Genomic DNA, 19,645 nt, shown 5'->3' on the forward strand with positions numbered 1-19,645 from the left:
TTGAGTTTTGATTTGGCTGTTGTTGCCGTTGGCGAATGTAAATATTCCTACGCTTGACAGACTACAAGAGACTGTTTGTTGGCCTCCAGCTCCAGTTCCAGCTCCAGCTCGCGTCGCTTTGTTAAGTGGAGTTGTCGTAGCTTTTGGCTTGCAGCAGATAATGTACCATAATGTTGGTTTAATTCCAGGCCAACACTGTGGTGGTTGTTGCTGTTGCTGTTAGCTGAAGCGCACTTCCGGTTGGTCAGCACCGTGTTTGTGGAGCTGGAGATCAACTCCGAGCAGAGCAGCAAAGCTGTGAGCAATTCTCATAATTAACATCTATGTTATACTATGATGTGTTTTCATAGAGACTGCGACAACAACATCTCTCTCTATCAAACGCGCATTTGTGCATTTTAATTAGTTCGCTTTTGAATAGGCAAAAACCATATTTTCGGTTAATTGTTAAGCTACAAAATACCCATTTAAATTGCCATTTGGCTGCACATGCTGCTCTCTCTCTATCTCTCTCTATCTTTGTCTCCCTTAATCAAACTCTCACTTTTCAGTTTAAAGTTCAAAGTTAAGTTTCGACTATTGTAAATTTATTTTTGCGGTCTCATCTCTTGCTGTAATAAAATAGGCTTGTTAATAAATAGACTAATAAGAAAGCTACATTCGAGTGTGCTCGACTAAGAGATACCCGCTATCCATTTTGAATTAAAGCAGAACAGTGCGGTATTATTCTTAAAACATACCATAAAAATACTAAAATATACCAACGGCTATATTTGATAAATTGATTAGTTCGGTATCATTCGTAATATACCTAGAATATATATTCTTTATAGGATCGGAGATGCCTTATTCTGCTTGGTACATAAATTCCCGGCAGGCACAAAGTTGTAATATATGTATATATACTAATACCCCTCTATCCCATGGGTATCGGGTATAAAAATAGAAAATTTAAGGCAATGTAATATAGCTGTCATATGGGCAAAACTTACCCCTTGAACCATGTTGTTCCATAGAGTTAATAAACAGATTACAAAGGTATTATCCACAAGAGCCTATGCTTATCTGAAATTCAAACGGTGTATCACATCACACACACACACACACACACACGTATTGAAAGCAAAGTCAAACTAAATTGGTCGGGACTGGCTGACACCCTTCAAAAAAGTAGGCCAACATAAATTGAACTCTCTAAATTGTTCATTTGGCTTTTGGCCAATTGGTTGTCAAGCCAAGCTGTTGATCGCTGCTGCACATTGTTCTGACATTTGGCTTTGGTCTCTCAAAATATTTTCAATAAATTCATCATAGTCGTAAAAACGGTTGAGCGCTGGTTGACACAAAGTTTGGCAAACACTTAAAACATTTATTGCAAATACAAAACGCAAAACACAAAACACAAAAAATGTTGGCCAAAATCAATGCAAATATTCCAATCTGCAATTGAGCAATTTCGGCAGTTGTACAACAATGTCGTCAACAAGAACAACAGTAGCAAATATCACAAAAATGACAACTGAAAATATGAAACACAAAAAACGATAACTAGACAAAGGGTTAAACCAGAAGATACTCTGTAAATGTTACTGAATAACAGCGAATGAATCGAGTTGACTATTCAATCTGAAATAATTGAAATAACTTGGGAACACTATCGAATTCTTTCCACCTCATTGGCAATTCAATTAATTGACCTTTGGGCTTCCATTAATCATACCCTGCTTGTCTACCTTATATGGTATATAGCATATTCTGGCAAAGAATAAGCTCGATATTAGCAAAACCTACAGGTTGTGTATCACAACATTCATATTGTGTTTGTATGTGGCTTTAAAAGAACTTTTGCCTAATGAAAACGACGATGATTTTGGACCGAGTCTATTGTTTACATATTGCCCTAGCATATTGAAAACTTCTTTATTAAATTTCACTTCAATAAAAGCCAATTGTTGGACCCATACTATTGTTGTTATTATTGCCACAGACATTGTTGCTATTTCGATTAGAGAGAGAGAGGCCCAAAGCCGGCTGAGGGTGAGGGGAGGCAAAGAGAGAAGCCTTGCTGCCTGCCTGGATGTTGTCGGGATGCTTGGCATCTGACAGAGCTCTCGTATACTCGTAATTCAATTTTGTTTCATATTTTCAAACAATGCATGGCATGAAATTTTACTGGTATTTGTTTTTGTTATTTTCATCTTCGTTGTATTATTGTATTTGTTTTAAGTTTTTGTTTTTTTGCATATTTGCAACGCACTAAAGTGAAAATATTTTGAACATTTTTGTATATTACACAGGCAAATTCTTAGTTTGGGGCTTTGCTAACAATTTGTCAACACTTTGAAACAATTAAAGTTGTGGCTGCTGTTCATGAAAGTTGCAATTCAATGCGATGGTTATGGTTATGGCCCTTGTACCTACTATGGGGTAGATTTCATGTATTTTCTGTTTGAATCCGGAATCATTAAGTATATACATTATAATTAAGAGCAGCGTTAAAATTAAAACTAATTAGATAACATTTATTTTTGATAGCAAAGAGATTTGATTAGTCCAAATAATCTTGTAAGCAATTGCTTAAAGAATATGGAATTTAATTATTGTTACCCCGTAGATACAAGCTATGATTAATAATTGCGCAATGAAGCATACGACATGTATGCCAATATTAACTTTTTGGTTTAAAAATCCTTTTAAATTCGAATTGATGATTTAAATGATGCGAACACATAGAAGATTCACGACGTGTGTTCAACAAGTAAGGTGACTTTTCAAATTTCACTGTTAACGTATTATCGATATTTAACATATACTCGCTTCCCATTGGGCAGATAAGTAGTTAAACTTTGCGCCCACAGAAAATGTATGTAACAGAAAGAAGGAGGCATCTCCGACGCTATAAAGTACATATTTATATTCTTGATCAAAGTTATTAAAGAAATACTTTTGTATGAACAAAAACGCCTGGTATATTTTGCTTTATATACTTTATATACTTTAAATTTGGTACATTCTTAGTATTTTTGCATATTATTTTTGGATCAAAATTTGAGAAAAAATTAGAATTAAGTCCTCCGAAGCGCTGGAAATGTTGACCGGAAAGAGGCCAATGATAAGCCTTGCTATGGACGCCTAAGAGAAAAACAACTGATGAACCTTCAAGCAGTGAAAGTTGTATTGGAAAATCGTCAAATTATTATCAGAGAAGCTGCCGCGGATGTCGTGTTTGTGACCAATTTGCAAAATTTTAACCAAAAGTACTGCCACATGAGCATCGCTCTAGAACTGTCAACAATCTAGGATGTCAACAACGACTCGGATTTACTCAGAAGGGTCATAACCGTGGACGAATTGTTATGATTACGATTATGATTACGTAACCAAAGCCCAAGTGTCCCATTGGAAGAGCCCAGGTGAGCCAAGAGAGAAAAAAACACACGAAGTTCGATCAAATGTCAAAGTTCTCCGATTATCATGACGTCGTACATCAGGAGCTCTTACCATGTGGTCATATGGTATCGTATAGTCAATGAAATGTATTATTTGAAATTCAAAAAAGCAATATGAATTTTGCATCACAGTAATGCCCCAGCTCACTTATCTTTGCTTGTGAGAGTTTTCTCTTTAGCAAAAACAAAACCACAATCTTGCCTCAGCCACGATAATCGCTGGATTTGGCTTAATGTGACTTTTTCTTGTTCCTAAAATCAAAAAGACCTATGAAACGTTTGAAGAGGTAAAGACTGCAATACCGAGACTATACCGAAAAGTGCTTATGAGAACTACTTTTAGGATTAGAAAACCGTTGGCATAGATGCAGTGTATCTGTACTTTCAAAGAGACAACGTTAATATTGATAAATAAACAAATATTTTTTCTTAAAACTACAATGTCTTGCATTTATAATTATAAAAATAAAAATACAACAAAATTTCAGTTTATTTTCTAATGTTTCCAAATAAAATTTATTTGTGTATTTTCAATATTTTTATTAGTTATTTCTTATACAATCTTCATTATTCATTTTATCTAAAAGTGTAAAATTATTAGCCTGGTAATATAATTGAAAAGTAATAAAAAATCTTGTTTTATTGGACTTTACAAATGTTTATTGTACACTATGTGCATTCATGTACACTATTAAGTAAAGTAATAATATTAAATCTAAATTAAATCTAGAAATCTTACTTTTTCTTTTTAATAAAAATTAAGAAACAAATGTAGAATAGATCGAAAGAATAGAAAATTGTACGTTGTCTATCTTCCAGGCGCATGAATTGTAACCAAGAATATAATTCTTTATATGCATAATTCTTGCACATTATAATTGTAATTTACTTATAACTTTCTGTGGAAAAAGTCTTACAATAATAAAACTGCTTTAAAAGTCTTATTATTTAATTCTCCATAAATTGACTTTTCCCCAGAGTGCTTTGTTACAAACATACACATGAATATTCTTACAATAAATTTACATTCTTTCGTATTTACCAATCACAGATAGCATGAAATTCTTTTCACAACATTATTGAAACAAAACCAAGTTCCTTGCGAATTGCGGTTTGTGGGATTTGCCATAGCAAAACAATTATTTAGCAATTTTAGAAATTAGTTATTAATTCATTTCCAAAAACATGTTGGATTTAGTCAAGCGGGATAACTGCAAGTTTATTTACTGCACCAAAATGTATGCTATTTATTTACTTATATGTATTTATTTTGAGTCCACTTTGAGATGATAACATATAAAAGATTATTTCTTCAAATTTAAAATTAGATAATAATAAAAACTTGGAGAATATTTATAATACGTAGGATAGTAAATATTAAATAAATAAATTTTAAATTTGAGAATAATAAAAACTTTAAATAATCTTAAGAACTCAAAAATTTGAACAAGGTTTTAAATGTTGACTATGAGTTGACTAGCTTAAAAACAAGTAAGAAAGTTACAGTCGAGTGTGCTCGACTGTGAGATACCCGCTACCCATTTTCAATAAAGGCAAAATATTGCGGAATAATTTTCAAAATATACCGAAAATACTAAAAATATACCAAATGGTATGTTTGGTATATCGATATAGTACACCATTCAAAATATACATTAGACGGCATAATATACCAGATTGTCAGCCAAAGCAACTAAGACCCTTAGTAAGTAGGCGTTTTTGCCCATACAAAAGTATTTCTTTAATAACTTCCACAATTTTTATCTGATCGCAACCAAATTTTCAGGAATCATAACTACTACAGTAATTATTGTATATGGGCAATTCCCAAAAAATGGTAAGCCACGACCGAAAAAAAAATCTTCACATTCATTGTATTTTTTTATATAATGTCATAAAGAAATATCCAAATTTTCATAATACAATGGATCCGTAGCATATCTCCGTTGTTTTTATAAAAAAAATTGCCTGCAAACTGAAAAAATGTAATTTTTCACTTTTAGCTCCTTTTGTATGCATTCATACGGACGGACGGACAGACGGACAGACGGACATGGCTAGATCGTCTTGGCTATTGATCCTGATCAAGAATATACATAATTTATGGGGTCGGAGATGCCTTCTTCTACCTGTTAAATACATTTTATGACGGCACAAAGTTATAATACCCTTCTACCCTATGGGTAGCGGGTATAATTACGATTTCACGTATTATACAATTTTTGTAACAAACTTGATCTGAGTGCACACATAACAAGTGCTGTCAAAAAAATTGTAATTCGTTCTCTTACTCTGATCAAGAATCTATATACTTTATGGGGTCCTTCTGCCTGAGAGCACAAAGTTACAAAAGCTTTTTACCCTATGAATAGCAGGTATAAAAATAAATAATTATTGTAAAAATCTTTGAGAATCTTATACTTTTGTTATGAATTAAATTAAATGAAAGACTGTAAGTCTAAAAAAAAAGCCAGTAACAAAGCGACAGTCGAGTGATTTTTATACCCGCTACCCATAGGGTAGAAGAGTATTATAACTTTGTGCCGACAGGAAATGTATGTAACAGGTAGAAGGAGGCATCTAAGACCCTATAAAGTATATATATTCTTGATCAGCGTCGAGCACACTCGACCGTAGCTTTCTAAATTGTTTGATTTTGAGATACTCGCTACCGAAAATACTAAAATATACCAAATACTGTATTTGGAATACTGACATTCAAAATATACTATAGAGTACAAAATATACCAAATTGTGAGGCAAAGCAACGAAGAACCGATTCGATTTGTTTTCGATTTGCGAGGTTGAAACTGGGCGTGTCAAAATATTTAAACAAACTTGTAAAAATAACAAGTGCTGTTGGAAATAAATTATATCTTCATAGTCTCTGTGTTCTATGTGCTCATATGAACGCGGACGTGGCGGACGTGGCTATATCTTCTCGGCTGTTGATGCTGATCAAGAATATATATACTTTATGTAGTCGGAGATGACTCAAGTTCACGTTCAATCTAGACTAAACCAATTCCAAATATGTTTGAATTTCAATTAATTACCTTTAAAATAACAACTTTATTTTGTAATGTTGAATTTAAACCCAAAGTTTATGGGTCTGAACTATATTAGAGTATTTTAAGCGAAATGTCTAGTTATTTGGTTGTGGAAACTATGCGAAGCATTCATCGTTTGTAATCAAATTTAATAAGCATTTATGTGCAAAACATTCATTGCATATTTGCAGAATTAATTAGTTACATGGCAAACGCCAATGGGGAAAATATTTTCGATCTGAAAGTGCTTGCAACACTCTGCGGCAGTTGCAAGAATAACAACAATAACAACAACAACAGCAACAACAGCAGCAGCGACGACAGCAACAAAGAGCCGCAGCAACAATAGCAAAATAACTGCGTGCAACAAAAGTTTGTGCAACAACATGGCGTAATATAATTATGTAATTAGCAAGAACAACAACAGGAAAAGCAATTTCTGCGAAAAATATTTAACAAAATAATTTGCAAAGTGTTTGTTGTTGCATCTGCTAATGTTGCATGTTGTTGTTGTTGTTGCTGTTGTGGTTGTTTCTGTTGTTGCTTTAAGCCTAATTTAACGGCGTTGTAGGCAAACAATGTGGCAGGCATTTTGTTTATACAACTTACCACGCGACTTGCACTCAACCATCTTGTTGCGTGGCAAGCGGCAGGCTGGGGCAAGGCTGAGGCGGGGTTTTGAATACGCTTCATGTTTTACACGCGCAGTTTCTAATTAATGCGAACAATTTTAGTTGAAAGAGAACTGGAAAAACACAAGCGACGCATTGCCCGCTTTTAGACCCGTAGTTTGCCACCACTTCCACTGACAAACGGGCGGGGATAGCGCGGGGGGAACCGAGTGACGGGGGGGCATTCATACTCATGCTCATACTTGCATATGAATCAGTTTTTCAGCGCTTTTGTTAGGCTGCTGCTGCTGCTGTTTCTGCTTCTGCATGCAACCGACAAAACGCAAAAAATGCAAAAAAAAAGAGAAAGAAAAACTAATACTAACATAAACATAAACATAAACATAAACATATGGACAAGCGCCGCAACTCGTCCTTGGCAATGTCAACAGCCTGCAGCCAGGCACACAGAAGTGACCGCCAGAGGTCGCTAGTGTGCCCATAATATCCTGGCGAGGCAATAAATGCGCATCCAGGCAAGTCCTTCACTCTGCAATTGTTTCAGCAGTGTCTGTTTGTTGTTTTTAAAAACTGAACTTAAATCTCGTCAGTTCGTTCTGGAAATTCTATCCGACATATGAATGATTATAAGGAGACGTATGTCCGAACGTGATGTAAGCGAAATCTTTCGATATTCACTTTGAATGCAAATATTTTCATAAACTCCGAAGGTAATTTAAAATCTGAAATTTTAATTTCATTTATTTATTGTCGATAATGAGCTATTTCATTAAAATTAAAATAATAATAACTGTACAGAATCTTACAATGAAGAATAGAGATTTGATCTTAAAATATATAAATTAAAGTTTAAGAATTAGCCCACCAATCATAATGTAAGCTACACACCACACGAAGAAATCCGCTAAATTACAACTAAAATCTTCCTTAATATTGTTGATCCGAAAAAATATAAATTTTTATAACCGTTACCATTGAAGGGTATTATAACTTTGTGTCGTAGGGAAATTTAATTAACAGGCATTAGGCGGCATCTCCGACGTATATATATTCTTGATCAGCATCACTAGCCAAGACGATCTAGCCATGTCCGTCTGTCTGTCTGTCTGTCTGTCCGTCTGTCCGTATGAACACCTAGATCTCAGAAACTATAAGATATATAGCTATATAGAAATAGAGTTATACTTTTGTATGGGCAAAAACGCCTATTTACTTACTTAGGGGTCTTAGTTACTTTGGTTGACAATGTCATATATTTTGCACTCTATAGTATACCATATCAATATACCAAATATACCATTTGACATTTTCAGTATTTTTGAGGTCAGCAATATTTCAAAATGGGTAGCGAGTATCTCACAGTTGAGCTCACTTGTCTACTCCAGCTTTCTTACTTGTTTGCTATTATTTTACTAATGTAATTTTGTTATAAATAACAAATGGTAAATAGTTTATTATGAACCGCTAGAAATAGTCAACTTGTGAAGTTATTCATAATCAAATTATGTACAAACCAAATCAAATCTTTTAATTAATGTTGCTTGCGGTTGGATTAATAAATTCATACGGGACTTATCGAGCTTGAGTCACATTTAATTAAAATTCTTTTTCTAATGCAGCTGCTATATAAGATGCACTTTGCCATGCAAACTGCAGTTAAGTTTCTGGTGCACAATGAATACAAAGCTCTTCTTGGCGACGTTGTTGGGATTGCTGGCTTATTCCCAGGCTAGGATAACACTGGCAAAATGGGAAGCATTCAAGCAGGAATTCAATAAGAGCTACGATAATAAGTTCGAAGAACGTTTTCGCATGCAAGTCTTCGAGGATAACAAACGAATTATCGACACCCATAACGAACGCTTTGCAACCGGCGAGGAAACATACGAAATGGGCTTCAACGAGTATACGGATTTACTGGACAAGGAGTTTGATTGCATGTTTGATGGTCCAGAGATTGAAGACTTTGAATTCACCCATAAGGATGACGACGAGCTGAAGGGTTACAACGATGAGGTTGACTGGAGGATTTTGGGAGCTATCACGCCTGTGAAGCAAGAGGGACACTTTAACAACTCGTGGGCTTTTGCCACAGCCGGTGTTGTGGAAAGCAGAAAATTTATATCCACTGGCGTATTGTTGGAGTTATCCAAACAGCAATTGATCGATTGCTCAAGTAACAAGCACGATAGCATATGGAGAGCTCTCAAGTACATCAAGAGCAAGAAGGGCATCGAAGCGGAGAGAGCTTATCCATATCGTGGTGTTAAAGGTCATTGCAAATTCAATAAAAGGTTAATCAGCGCCTCCATTCGAAAATACCACCATAGTTCCACCGGTAATGAGCGAACCTTGGCTAAACAGGTGGCCAAAGGACCCGTTGCTGCCATGATCTCTCGAGATGCCATAAGGTTCTATAGGAGCGGCGTGTTCCACAATCCGAATTGCAGAAAGTCGCCAGAATATGCTGTTCTCATTGTGGGCTATGGAAATTCAAAAAGTTTCGGAGAGTACTGGCTACTGAAAACATCTTTGGGCACATCCTGGGGAGAGAAGGGTTATCTGAAGCTGGCTCGCAATAAGAATAATCTCTGTGGCATTGCAAGCAGGGCTTATTTTCCAGACATTTAGATAAAATATTTTGTGTTGTGAGCAAATTTATTAAATAAAAATTAAAATGTTCTATAATTAAGTCTTTGCTCTTTAATCTAAGAATTTTTGTCTAAAAAGTACGTGAAGAAAATCTTGAAGTTAGAAAACACACCTTGATTTCAGGGAACAAATTTGTTTATAAGATAAATAGAGTAACATATATTTTATTGTTATACCCGTTGCCCATAGGGTAGAAGAGTATTATAACTTTGTGCGGGTAGGAATGTAATAGGCTTAAGGAGGCATCTCCGACCCTATAAAGGGTAAATATTCTTGATCAGCGTCAACAGCCGAGCCGATCTAGCCATGTCTGTTCGCTCCTCCGTATGAAACACTAAATCTCAGAGACTATAAGAGATAGAGCTATAATTTTTTTTCGACATGTTTGTTTGCACACAGATCAAGTTGTTTCAAACTTTTGCCACGCCCACATCCACCTCTGCAAATCAACAAAAATCGAATAACAAGCGAATTTTGGTATATCCAATAATAACTATAGTAATTGTGATTCCTGAAAATTTGTTTGCGATCAGATAAAATTTGTCGAAGTTATTAAAGAAATACTTTTGTATGGGCAAAAACGCTTACTCAGCTTTGGCTGACAATCTGACCAAATATACAATTTGGTACATTTTTTTGTATATTTATAGAAATTTCCATGAATTTGAATATGTTGTAATCATAATAATTTATAATAATAATTTAGGTCTTAATTTGTGATATTGGCATTTCTCAGATTAACGTTTTTAGTTTAATAAATTTGATATTAAAGCAATCTTGTTTTAGGAACATAATTCATAGCATTGAGTATTTGGGGTTTATGATTAAGATGTTTTTGATTTTAGAAAATGAAAGATCTTGAAGATCGTTTCCGTATGCAAGTATTTTAGGAAAACAAATAGATTATCGACACTCACAACGAACGCTTTGTGGCCGGCGGATTTGCTAGAAAAGGAGTTCGAAAGCAAGTTTGTTGTATAAGAAGAGGACCTACATATCGAAGACTATGAATTTAACGAGGATTATGCTGATAAGTATTTTATGTCGGCTAGAGGACTTTGGGTGCTGTTACGCCTGTGGAGCAGGAGGGACAATTCAATAACTCATGGACCTGTGCCACAGCAGGTGCTGTTGCGAGCAGAAAATTTTTATCCATTCCAATCAAAGCAAACAAATTATACAAACTCTAAGGTATATCCACATATCCTAAGGTATAGCACATATCCTTACCATGGTTCTAAAAGCCATTGCAACTTCAATCCACGATACATCTGGGAATTACTTCCGGAGTGCAACCGGTAATGAACAGATCTTGGCTAGAAATGTAGCAAAAGGACTCGTTGCCGCGATGATCTCTTGAGATGTCATAAAGTTCTTCAAGCGAGGCGTGTATGATAATCCGACTTGTAGAAAGTCTTCTGAAAATGTTATCCTCATTGTGGGTTATGGCCATTCTAAAGATCATCTTGGAGAGATAAAGGTTATCTGAAGCTGGTCCGCAAACAAAATAATCTTAGCGGTATTGCGACCAGTAATATAGTTAAAAATTCAAAAATTCATAAGCAAACTTATTAATTCTTTGTTTAAAATTTCTTTTTAGACATTTTTTACTATATGATTCATGGGAGAAACCTTCGGAGAAACTGATGAATTATATGGTAAAGACTTTTCCCTGCAACCATTTAAAATATCCAATAAACAATGCACAACAAAACAATACAAAATTTATCATGTTTGGCAAATTAAAGTTGACATTGTTTTTGCACTTCTTCGAAAGTTTGCTTCTACTTAAAAAAGAGGGAAGAATATGCAAATTATTACAAAGAGCTCCAAGAAAAATGAGTAAAGTGTGATTCAAGCGCAGCTATCGAAATGATGGCAAAAATGTGCAATAACCGCGAAATTTCATTGCGTGCTTTTAGTCGGTGTCGCCTAACCACGCGTCGCTGTTGCAGTTGCAACAGTCGACTTGGAGACACGACGTGTAGCAATTTATTAATTTACAAGTGCAAGGAATTGCTGGGTAAAAGTTTCTGGTGTTTACATATATGATATGTATACTTTCACAAGCGTTTGTCTGTTTGGGTGAAAAGCAAAGGTGCATGTTCGTGTCCTTGTAACGGGAGTAAAAACTTTGCTAATTCGTTGAAGTAACTTTTGAAAAGGTGTCGAGTTTGTGTGCTCCTTTTATTAGATGTGTTAATAGAAAGTACATTAGTTACTTAATGGTGTGTAGCTATCGTAGACAGATAATAAAGGTGTGAGTCCAAAGAATAACATTTATTCATCACTTTATATTGGAATTTAATGGAAATGAAGTGAGACAAATGAATATAGTGTGTTAATGTGTGCAGAGCCTGTGTGCGAAAACTAAGAAGCTTTTTTTTAACAAATCATAAAAAACCAATTCAAATTCTTAACGAATATTCTTAATTGTTAATTTTGACTGAAACAATTGTGTTCCAGTTTTACACTACTAAGATAATATTATCATTAATATCGAAGTGTACAAAACTGGATAATATTTAGAAATTAAGATACTAAATAGCTTAATCTCGCTTGCTTCTGCTTGGCAGTTACTGCGAAAAATAAACCACGAACAAAATTTGGACTTACTTCATTAAGACAAAGAGTTTTATACTTCAATATTAATAACAATGAAGACGACATTTTTCTAAAAACATATATGAAAGCTACAGTCAAGTGTGCTCGACAGTCAGATACCCGCTACTCATTTTGAATGAAAGCAAAATATTAACATATACCAAATGGTATATTTGGTATATAGATATAATACCACAATCAAAATATACCATAGACGGCACAATATACCAGATTGCCCATATAAAAATATTTCTTTAATAACTTCGACACTTCTTATCTGATCGCAACCAAATTTTCAGGAATCACAAAGACTATATTATATTGATATATTATTAACAATACTCTACCTTTAAAATTGCGCTTGTTACTCGATATTTGTCGATTTGCGGGGGATGAAGTGCGCGTGGCAAAAAATTGGAAACAAAGTTGATCTGCGTGCAAACATAACAAGTGCTGTCAAAAAAAGTATAGCTCTATCTCTTATAGTCTCTGAGATCTAGGTGTTCATACGGACGGACGGACAGACGGACAGACAGACAGACGGACATGGCTAGATCGTCTCGTCTGTTGACGCTGATCAAGAATATATGTATATACTTTATATGGTGTAAGATGCCTCCTTCTACCTGTTTCATACATTTCCTGCCGGCACAAAGTTATAATACCCTTCTACCCTATGGGTAACGGGTAAAAAATACATGAATTTTAAAAAAGGCTTTCGGATTATTTTTAGTGTAGTCTTCGTGTTCATAATCAAAATTTTTTTGAGTTTTACGACATCTTAGGGGTCTGGAACTGGAAGCTTCAAATTCAATTTCTTCAAAATTTGAGCCTATTCTAATATTTACCAAAAACTTTTTTAAATTCTGTTAAAGCATTTAAAGCAACTTGCATATATGTACATATCGACGGACTGCAGAATTTTTCTCACAAAGTTTACTTTTGTCAAAATTATATGCCATACCTTTAGTGAACAAAAGAATGACTATTACTTTGTGGTTGAAAAGAACTGCTGCAGCTTTAACGTTGAGCTTCTAAGTAATGTAATCTAAATTCCTAAGCGTAAAATCAAACTATAAACGTAAGTATGTATTAATAAATATTTAAATATTGAGAAACTTGTTCAATTAGCGTAATAATATGATATATGTTTTGTTGTTTACAGGGCGGTGCTCACAGGGCGGTGCGGCTCCTTCGATTACACAATCGAAGTTGTTATCTAGTTATCGATAAATGCACGTTATCGCACCTGCCAAAGGCAAATACTATTTGAGAAAATAAAAAGGCATCGTTGAGTTTCGTCTCATTTAATTTTTATTCAAAAATCACATTTGTTCTTTTATGTTTGTTATTATTATGTTTATTGTAGTTATTATTATTATTTTTGCTGTTTCGGCGCGAGCTGCTCTTCGATAATTTCATAGTTTTGTATTTAATATTATTATTATGATTTACTTTGCTTACTAGAATGGAGATTTTCTTTATGTAATTTACATGTTGTTTCGCCCAATAATGTGTTGCCTTAAGCTTTAACAATCTTTACTTTGTAATAGTTTAAGCACATTTAAGATAATTATCGTTTATTAGCAGCTTAACATATATGTATTACAAAAACATGTATTTCAAGTGTCCATATGTACAATAGAAAAGTTTTTTTTTGTGGAAAATTTAAAACTGTTGCTACTCTCGGGCGCACGTTCCAATTGGAATCTGATTTGACACATCAAATTGCTGCCTCGTTTATGTCTATATATAACTACAACAAAAAAGTGTAATTAAATCAAATTGCAAAAGTGACACAAATTCATTGTGTTGGGAATGGAATGGCTGATGGTCAAGTGAATAGATACAAAATATTTATTTGCTAATTAAACATAAGCTACGACTAAAATGGGCTCCTCTATTTTAATAGATTGGATCTTAACTCTCAGTGCTCGTTATTGTCTCACTTCTTAGGCCCTTCTCTATCGTTGGACGCAAATTGAAATTGTAATGCTAAGTCAACATTGAAATAAATTGAATGACAAAATAAAATTAATGTTTTGCCTGTCTAGATGTCAATTCAGTTTTCACTTTGCATATAAGAGGTGTAGCAAATGTAACTTGAAGTCAGACCTATTCACATGTCCATTAACGTGCGAATGTTTATTTCATCATTTTTATTTATTTTTCATTCTTTTCAATCGAGAACTGATTCAATTTCTGCATTTAAATCTGCATATGAAGTGTGAGGAAAAAATTGAAATGTTTTCTTTTTTTTTTTTTTTGTCGCATTTTGTGTGCGCGTGTGTGTGTGTGTGTGTGTGTGTGTGTGTGTGTGTGTGTGTGTGTGTGTGTTTGTTGGCTCTCATGTGTTAAATGTGGCAAAATAATTGATTATGCTCAATTATCTTTAAAATGCAAATGTAATAAATTGAAAATACATGGCATTTCCCAACAGTAAAACGAAATGCGAGAAAAACTGAAAGCTGCAAATACATCATATGAGTATTTACTTTATATATGTAAGTGTGTGTGTATGTATCAATCGTATCACAACATTTATATTTTGTATTCTCCTTTAATTTAGTTTTGTTAATCATACATACATATGTATGTGCAATATTGTTGATTAACATTTTGGTAGCTGCGTATGTAATATTTCTTTTTTATTTATATTAATTATAACTGTTGAGGGACAGGCGAAATATTTATGCATTTCTTTAAATATCATATGTGTTGTGTATTTTTGTATTTTTTTCTCGTGTATTAAGTTTTGTTTTATTTTGGTCAGTTTGCTTAGTTTTCGTTTTCGTTTTTGTTTTTCTTTGTTAAATATGTATAAAAAGAGACATAGTCTGTTTCTGTTACTGTTTAGTGTCAAATATAAAATACGCGTATAATACAAATATTTTACACCCAGATACAAAAGGTAAACGCACTGTACAAAAATTGTATGAATAGAAATGTGTGTATGTATAGTATACATGTGTGTACGTGTGTGTGTGTGTTTGTGTCCTCAGCCTGGAATTTTTGATTATTATTTAGCAGTAAACGCAGTAAAATGTTTTGAAATATTTGATTTATGTGCATGCGGATGCCTGCTGATAGGGCGCATTCATTGCATTCGTGCTCTCCGTCCGTCCGTCCGTCTGTCTGTCTGTCCGTCTGTCTTTCATTCGCACACGTATTTAGCATACTGCATTCGTGTATGCGTATTTGCATTTGTATTTGTGTTTGTATATGTACTATTACTCTGACAAGCATTCGCAATGATAAATGCTAAATGCTAAACAATTTGCTTGGCAGTCCAGAGTTGCGGCAACGTTCCACACTGAATCTTTATGATTCTTCTTCTGTTGCTATTTTCTTTTTTTATAGTTAGATTTTCTTAGATTTTATTTGATTTTCATGTGAGTAAGCAACGTTGCCAGCAAACTCAATTGATATGTTCAGGCTAAACATTATTGCATTTTCGCTACATATTACGTATGTATGCTGTAGTTTTCTTCTCTGTGTGTGTGTGTGTGTGTCTTGGGAATGTGCGTGTATGTGTTTCTACTCTTATTGCCCTGCACGCTTGTAACAACCAATAATAATAAAAACGAATTTCATGTTACAATAAACCAAAATTGACAATAAAATAAAACAAATATTATACTTAGTTTTCCATTGCTTTGTATATTTTTGTAAAAATATGTATGTATGTCGGTTTAATTTATGCTACAATTTGAAAAAATAATATAGAATTTTCAAAAACTACAAAAATAGAGTACAAAAACCATCATATGTATGCATTTGATATGCGAGCGTAGAACTTATTGAATTGCATATTTATACTACAATATTTATATAAATGATAATCGATTGCTACACTAAATGGCCGCGTTAAATATATAAGCTAAAGCTATATCCGATTTACAGAATTACAGATTATCGAATTCACTGCAGTATAAAAAAAATTGCACACTTCAATAATACAAACCAAAAACATAGTCTATAAGAAATTATTGCTTAAACAGTTACACAAATCTGAATAAAGACATTAACATAAATTATTTCTTAATTTGTATGTTGTTGTTTATCCAGTTCGTTTTGTTTGTTGTTTGTGCACATTGAATCATGGCTAATGAGTGTTGTTGTTGTTGTTGTTGTTGTTATTGTTGCAGTTTAATGGCCACAATTTCCATTGGTATTCTTAAGTATTTTGGATAATTATTGATAAGGAATATCGTTTTGCAAGCTTAAGCCTAAACATTTGCCATCAATCAAGTCAACCAAAGAATGGCTACAGATACACACATCGGAAACAACACTAACTAACTATACATATACATACATATTCATATCATATCATGTTCATTATCTTCACATCGTAGAGTTACAACAATTACAATTACATTTAGCAGACATACAAAACATTTACACATACAAAAATCAAACGCGTCGCTTTTACACAGTACAAAATCATCTACTTATATTTATGCATTCATATATATATATATATATCGTATATATATAGATATCGAAAATTTGCAAGGCTAATTTGAAATTAGCAAAAAATGGCATTTCCTCGCTTGCTTAACTAAGGCTAATCAGAATTATAATTGTTTATATATGTACATATACAAATCTGCTGTGTGTGTGTGTGTATGTTTATGTTGGGATTGTTATATATAACTACATTTATATATAATTGCAACGCTGAATGCTATTTAGTTACATACATATACATATACAGATATACGCTTCATAAATCCTAACTAATTTTGCTACTAATAATAATTAACATAGTTTGCGGCGCTTAGCAGCGTCGATAAACAGCAGTTTATCATGTGTATGTGTGTGTGTGTTTGTTTTTGTTTTTTTTTTTTGGGGTGGAGTCTCAGTACTCTTAACGTTTGTAGCTATTGCCAATTTGCACATAACGCTAGCTGCCAACCAATTCAATTTGGCGATACTTTTTGCGCAGATTTGACACTGGATCACGATATAGCATGGGATCCATACGCAAATTGGAACGTATGAGCGGCATGTAGCTATACAAATGCATAAAAAGAAGAAAATTAAAGAAAAAGATAAGTTAAAAATATGTATAGATATGGTTCAGACGAGCGCACTTTGAGTGACACTTTTTTTGCCATTCACAATATTCGCATCAAGTTCTCATACAGAATTTGGGCACACTATCTCATTGAATTTAAGCAAGTATGTACTAATAAATGCCAAATAATGACATGGCACACAACCAAAAAACCAGTATTAGAACCCATTCAGGTCAGCTTCATTTTTTTTCATCGCTTTTTGCAAAAAGTGGCACTTAAAATATGCTCGTCTGAAATGCGCTGAAAGAATTATCTCACATCTATGTATTTACACTTACCCAAAGACAGCTGCGAAGGTGTTGAGACAGCTTTGTCTCTGTATGAAATGATCGGGATCATTCCAGGGCGATCGTCCCGTCTCCCGGTCCTTGTAACCCTTGCGCTGCGTCACTTTGATCGGCGGTTTTCTGGTCACATGCGAGACCAGCAGGTTCATTAGGATATCCTCACAGTTGGAGGACTGCTGTACAGTCTTTAATAGCAGCAACGACAGCCAATTGGTATACAAGTAGTTGTAATAGCGGTGATAAAACGCCGCTCCGGTTAGGACAATCGAATAGTAGTTCGTCCACTTGGACGTATAGCCCCATGCGTTCTGAAAATCACAATGTAATTAGTCACTCTCCACACTTCTTCGTTTATCTGCACTCTCACCTTGGAATCATCCCAGAAATGCGCTCTTGCCGGATAGCCAACAATGCGCTCGGGAAAGTCTCGCCACACCGTGTAGGCAAAGTCCAGTTCATCCGTATTGAGGATGGCATCCTCATCGAGCGACAGCACTGCATCCGTTTGTATCTCCTCATAGGGCAGGAATCGCTGTGAAATACTTGGCCTTGCCTCTGGCCCACTTTGAGCCGTTGGAGATCCGGCGACGGCACGCGAGCTGCCGCCCAAGGCGATGACATGCAATGGGATGTGGAAAGTGGGTGGCCAGCGTTTCTTTAATGGCAGCGGTCGATCGGCGGCCCACAGAATGAGTATCTGGAACACAATACGTAAACGAAATCGATGCTCAAACTGCAATTTGCAATTGCCCAAAATTAATTGCTCAATACTCACTCTATCGACAAATTGGCTCTTCGTTATGGTCCTGACTAGCTTGTAGAGCGCCGCATTGGGTCCGAGGGCGGCGCCAATTTGCACATAGATAACAGCCGTGTAGTTGTGACGCGGCTCCACACCCATCGCATTCAGTTGAAAGGGCATAAATCTGAAATGGCCAAATGGCAATTAGGTTAATGGCGAAACACTTCGCAGCGACCCACAAAACGGGGCTTGCAATGTAAATTTAATTATCCGTCGAAGGCGTCCTTGAATCGCTACAGTGTTTATTAGTACACGTGGTGTATAAATCTTACCTAGAACTATCGGCGAATGTGGGCAATGTAAGAAGCGCGCCTGGTGCTGTATTCCAAACAAGCTGGCTTCGCACTGGATAATCGGGCAGACGTTCGCGAATGATCTGTGAATGAGAGATGGACCAGATAGTTAGATGCTAGAAATGTGAAAATGGGAGACAAGGGAATGGAGAAGGGCAAATCAAACTGTGCGCTGCTTAATGGCCAGAAGAACTCAAGTGGCAAGCCGATTGGCAATTGATTGCTTAATGAACGGCTCTACACTTCAATTGCCGGCCAAATTGCGTTTTCAATGGCACTCGACGCCAGCCGCTTAAACTGTCAGTTCGTTTGTCAGACTGACTGTCTTGTCTGTCAGTTGGTTTGTCTGTCAGTTGGATTTTGTGTACATTAATTCAAAGGCCACCAAAAGCTGTTGCCTAATTTCCCGCTTGACGCAGCTGGCAGCCAACCAAGCAACCTCCCAGTGGAAACCGCTTTGTGCCTCCCTCAACGCGTGGATAGCTGGCCGCAGTTTCCGCTTGCGCAAGGGAAGCAGCACAGGAAGTTGCCGCACACCCCCGCACCCCCTGCCACCCCACTGTTGGGTGCCAACATCTCTCAAGTGTTAGACAAAGCAACTGGGGAGTATACGCTGCGAGTTTAGTAGGGAGGCGTGTCATTAACGCCCGTTAATTTGTCGCTCAAAGTGAGAATTATGTATGTATGCCTAAAAGTATGCCATGCAAAATTAGTTGTACACATAAACCGCAGTGCGAACGACAGAGGGAGAGAGCGATAGTGAGAGTGGGAGTGAGACTGCGATGCTGCATC

At 35.3% G+C, this 19,645-nt stretch overlaps 2 protein-coding genes across 2 annotated transcripts in view; one reads left to right on the forward strand and one right to left on the reverse strand.

Moving 5' to 3' along the window:
- Window positions 1-8,792: 8,792 nt before the first annotated feature.
- On the forward strand, window positions 8,793-9,762 carry LOC117571646 (cathepsin L-like). Its single transcript, XM_034253881.2, has one exon. The coding sequence runs from the start codon at window positions 8,806-8,808 to the stop codon at window positions 9,760-9,762; it is 957 nt and encodes a 318-aa protein (XP_034109772.1). The 5' UTR covers window positions 8,793-8,805.
- Window positions 9,763-17,206: 7,444 nt separating this feature from the next.
- The window catches only part of LOC117571944 (exostosin-1), an 83,519-nt gene continuing 81,080 nt past the window's right edge, over window positions 17,207-19,645 (reverse strand). The window contains exons 6-10 of the mRNA XM_034254437.2: window positions 18,833-18,936; window positions 18,534-18,684; window positions 18,126-18,455; window positions 17,750-18,066; window positions 17,207-17,405 (exon numbers count right to left, since the gene is read on the reverse strand). Of these exons, the coding sequence (XP_034110328.1) occupies window positions 17,297-17,405; window positions 17,750-18,066; window positions 18,126-18,455; window positions 18,534-18,684; window positions 18,833-18,936 (1,011 nt within the window). The 3' untranslated portion in view covers window positions 17,207-17,296. The remainder of the gene's footprint in view (window positions 17,406-17,749; window positions 18,067-18,125; window positions 18,456-18,533; window positions 18,685-18,832; window positions 18,937-19,645) is intronic.

This window comes from Drosophila albomicans, chromosome 3, assembly GCF_009650485.2.
Source record: "Drosophila albomicans strain 15112-1751.03 chromosome 3, ASM965048v2, whole genome shotgun sequence".
NCBI lineage: Eukaryota > Metazoa > Arthropoda > Insecta > Diptera > Drosophilidae > Drosophila > Drosophila albomicans.